The following is a 4462-nucleotide window of genomic DNA, read 5'->3' on the forward strand; positions in this document are numbered from 1 at the left end:
CACAGATACCACCTGGGTCAGTGCAGGCTTGGGGATGGGCTTTGGGTAGAATGACTAGATGCAGAGGGGGATTTCCCCTTTTGTCCAAAATAGGTGATAGACCTGAGGCTGGGACCAGATGAACCTCCTCTAGCCCACCTCTGGAGCAGACCAGGGGCAGGAGGAGACCAGTTTCCACTCATCATCTGAAGCTAATTTCCTAGATGTTCCTAACGACCAGTTAGTCAAATTCCTAAGACCAGTTCTTAATAGCTGAATCTACCTGGTGGTATGCTGTCACTGCACCCTGGTGGGTAAACATCATCCGCCAGATTGAACCCTGAGGTTTGCAGGGACTGGCCCCTAGCCTGGAGCGGGTGTTCTCAATGCCTGTTCCATGTGGCTCTCTAGTGCTGGCACTTCCTTCCACAGGTCTGTTGGGTTAGACTTGATAACTAAGTGGGTGAGATCATCTTTGCCTGACTGGCTGTTCTGAGGTGACGGTTTGTGGAGTGGTGTCCGCTGCCCTCCCTCATCCCTGTAAGAAATGGAAATGGGCCTCTCCACTGACAGACTGTCTGTTTAGACTTCAGACCGTTGATCTACCCTGCTTGTTCCTGAGCAGGAGGCGGGAACTGAGTGTGGGAGCAGAGGCTTGTGAGTAGCCTGCACCTCCAGGGTAGTGTTAGGAGGATGGACCCTGGGAGGAGCAGACTCGAGGGCAACCAGAGGCAAACGGTCCTAATGGCAAGAGGCTGTTGTCGGAGCTGAGGGGTTCTCAGACCTCCTCCACCTCTGCTGCTGGAGAAGGGGAGGGAGGAGGAAGAAGACAGCAGCCAGGCCTCTCCCTGCTCCAGGCCCCCAGCTGGCCCCGGCCTGAGCTCCAAATCTGTATTCAATCCACCGAGCTCAGCTCTGGGGCACTGTGTCCAGAGGCTCCCAAGGACAGCAGAGCCCCACCAGAGGCCTAAGCCATATCCCACAAGGGCCAGCGCCTCCACCCAGGACTCACAATGTTGAGGTTGGTGAGTATGTAGCGTTCTGTATCCTCCTGGTGAGCCTGGTGGACATCGGGGCCCACAGCCACCAGCAGTTCCAGGTGTAGGGTGCCCCCTACAGCCCGTCTCCGTCTCTGGAGGCGAGGGGAAGGACGGCCTGGAGTGGACGGAAGGCCAAGGGCGAAGCTTCTGGAAAGCAGGTGCTGGGGAGCTAAAAGAAGAGAGGCTGGCAGCTTGAAAAGCATAGCTCTCAGGAGCCAGAAACCCAGTTCACACCCCCCACTGGGACCAGGCCTTCTGGGACACACAGGAGGGTGGGGCCCAGGAGGAAATGCCAATGGCTGTCTTGTCCACTGGGTCACCAATCCAGGCACCCTCCCACTCCCTCAGGGTCTATCCAAAGCCCAATATCCTCCTCTGCCTTGTGTACCCCACTCAGGGCACAGGTTAGAAAAAAGGTTCACCCCCAAGATGGAAAAAGCTCAACACACCACCCTACTTGCACCCAGATTCAGACTACACCATCCTAGACTGGTGGGTAGCAGACCCTGGCTGTCCTGGGGCCACTGTGTGGGCCTAGGTAGCCACATTCCACCTCTGAACCACCAGGTCCCCATTTGCAACAAGGGAACCTCAGTCCTGCAGTCCTGGGTGGGGACCAGAAAGGTGCATGCCTGGGAATGTGCCTTGTAAACAGGGAAGGACTGCTCAAGGTGGGCAGTATACTAAATAGACAGCTGTTGGCCACATGAGCCCCGGCACCATCTCCTACACTGGGGACTCCCCTGCATCCTAAAGATGCCTCCGTGATGGCGGGACATTTTGCAGAGCCTCCTTGGTGTTGGAAGAGTCAGTCCCTCTGCTGAGCTCTTTATGGTGTCCTACCCTCCCTTTCCCAGTTGTACCTTGTACAGACTCTGGGACTGCGGGCCTGTGGATCAGGTGTGGCTGGGCACTGCTCCAGTGAGACACCCGCTCCCAGTGATGCCTCTTCACTGGCTGGACATACAGTCTTCCCGCACCCACCAAGATGTCACCTTCCTACAGTAGAAAAAGCAGCCTCCAGCACACAGCACCCACTCTCCTTGGAGGATCACCATATCCCCTGCAGGAGAGGCCCTCTGGGATATCAGCACTGGGCAGGCCTTGCCTGAGCCCTCTCTGAGTCCACATCCAAAACCCATCTTCATGGAAGGCAGGAAGCCAGGTCCTCCTGGACTGGGCTTGCTGTGCACCACATGCTGCCAATACCCCCTGCCCACACTTGAACCTCTGCTCATGCACACGGCCCTGTAATAAACCCACATGGGACTCCAGGCATGAGGACAGAAGCATCTCAAGGGACCAGCAGAGCCCATGTCAACAGGTTGAGCCTGAATGGCATCTTTCCTGGCTCTGGCTGGGGCTCCCAACTCAGGGACCAGGGTGCAAAACAGTACAAACAGCTCTGTTTGTGGAAAGATTGTTGTGCTGTAACATGGGACACAGTGTTGTCCTTGTAACAACCCAGATGGAGATGCAGAGGCCCAGCTGCAGGGAGTAAGGAGTGGCAGGGCTTCCAGCTGCACTCAGAGCCCAGGTTCTCATCTTTCCCAGTAACCTGGGGTCCACAAAGCTGGGTTTGTATATGGCTCTGCCACCAGCTAAATGGGTGGCCTGTTTTTCTGAGCCTCCATCTCCCTCCCTGGGGTTTGATATTAGGCAAAGATGGGATACAGTGTCAGGTCAGAACATTCAGCCTTGAGGGAATTTGTACCCTGGGGCCCACCAGCCACACCCTCAGCACCCTATCCCTGTTGCTGTCCCAAGCTCCCACTCACCAAGTGGGAAGAACAGTATGTGACCCTGGCCACTGTGCCCTGCTGCCCCAGGGCAGAGCCTCTCATGAAGCAGTGGCTGGGGGGCCCCCTCAGTAGCCTCAAGGAGGTGTTTACCACCCCCTCACTGGTAAAGGAGGGGGCCAGGAGGCCCAGCTCATAGTGGAAGGAGAAGGACCCTCAGAGAGCAGAACATGGCCCTGCAGTACAGCCCCCCAGCCCATCCTCACAGCTGCAGGTAACCATGAACTGGGCACTGTGGAGACAAGAGCCACTTCACCAATTCCTGCTCGCCCACCCAGGTCCTCCTACTTTGACGAAGGAGAGTGGGTAGGTGCACAGGCCTGGAAGCAGGGCCTGGGTGTGAGTCCTGCCCTCCCCATCTAGAGGACTGGTGGACAAGTTGCCTCTCCTCCCGGGGGCTCGCCTGGGGCTGAACCAGTGCTCAGCAAACTGAACTTGGCTTTGAAACAGATGTTTCACAAGCAATGTCAAGAGGGAAGAGACTCCTCATGGAGCCTCCAGCCTCCCTGGAAAGCAGGAGCCCAGGACAGCCTCACTGTCTCCCACCAAGGTAGCCCAGAAGACTCAGACCCCAGGCAACAGTATCCTGGCCCAGGTAGGGGCAGATGTGGAGCAGCCCCCTTGCCCCAGCAGTCTTCCAGCCAGGCCCCAGGCAAACCACAAGGAAGCCAGGGCACAAGCAGGCTGGCCCTAATCGCTCCCCCTGACCACTAGCCCACCACGTCTGGCCCCCACCAGCCTTTCAATTGAAGTCATCAGGGTCCTACTGGGAAAGGGGACTGGCACCCCGAGATATGAGCCTGCTAGACAGGGGAGAGAGCTCAGCCCGAGAAGATGGCAGCCAGGCTCTGGAGGAAGCCGGTTCAGCGCCTGTCTTGTTTCCCACAAATGAAATAAATATTTACATCCATGGCCAGAAACCACAAAGTTCCCGAAAATGCGCCAGCCCAGCAGGGGCCACATGGAAGGGATTGGCCCATTAATGACCATTCCTGTGGGATGTTTAACAGAAGCCTAGGGTCAGAACCCCAGCCCAGCCAGAATACCCAGAGCAGCTTTATCAAGTTGGCAGGAAGTAACATAGCTAATTAACAGGGGTGAAACAACTTCTCCGACCTCCTCCCTCAAGAGCCATCAAAAACCCTGGAACTGATTCAGTGGGGAGGTACCCCACCCAAGTCCTGAAAAACTCCCCTGGTTTAGAGAACACCAGGGCAAGTACCTCAAAGGCAGCATTGGGGCCAAAGTAAGAAGCCAGGTCCTCGGGCTCCAGGGCCTCAAGAAAGTTCTGCAAGACAGAAAGAGGAGGAGGAAGAAGGGGCAGGAGGCAAGATCAAGGAGAGGAAGTCAGAGGCAGGGAAGTCAGAGGGAGAGCAGGGGCTGGCTAGGCGGGGAGAGGTAGAGAAGGGCGACTTTCACAATCTGGGAAAAACGTGTCTGTCACCATCACCGGGAGAAACCAATTCCCTCTTCAGTGAGCCCCTTTCTCCCCCCAAACACCAAACTCGGGTTCCTCCACCCAGTATGCCCAAAGCTGATACAGTCAGCTGAAAGACCAGGTCTACACATTCTCAGAGCTGTTTGGCAGCCCCCCCCCCCACCACCACCAGAAGACTGAACAGCTAGCTCCTGCTATGAGCCCAC

General features: G+C 56.6%; 1 protein-coding gene across 6 annotated transcripts in view; it reads right to left on the reverse strand.

Moving 5' to 3' along the window:
• ADAMTS13 (ADAM metallopeptidase with thrombospondin type 1 motif 13) overlaps positions 1-4462 on the reverse strand; it is a 40358-nt gene that overhangs the window by 33151 nt on the left and 2745 nt on the right. For all 6 annotated transcript variants that reach the window (XM_081279873.1, XM_081279872.1, XM_081279871.1 and 3 more), the window contains exons 2-4: positions 4041-4106; positions 1883-2018; positions 992-1188 (exon numbers count right to left, since the gene is read on the reverse strand). In XM_081279873.1, coding sequence (XP_081135999.1) covers positions 992-1188; positions 1883-2018; positions 4041-4106 — 399 coding nt within the window. The remainder of the gene's footprint in view (positions 1-991; positions 1189-1882; positions 2019-4040; positions 4107-4462) is intronic.

This window comes from Spermophilus citellus (assembly GCF_964194105.1).
Source record: "Spermophilus citellus genome assembly, chromosome: 2".
Classification (NCBI taxonomy): Eukaryota; Metazoa; Chordata; class Mammalia; order Rodentia; family Sciuridae; genus Spermophilus; species Spermophilus citellus.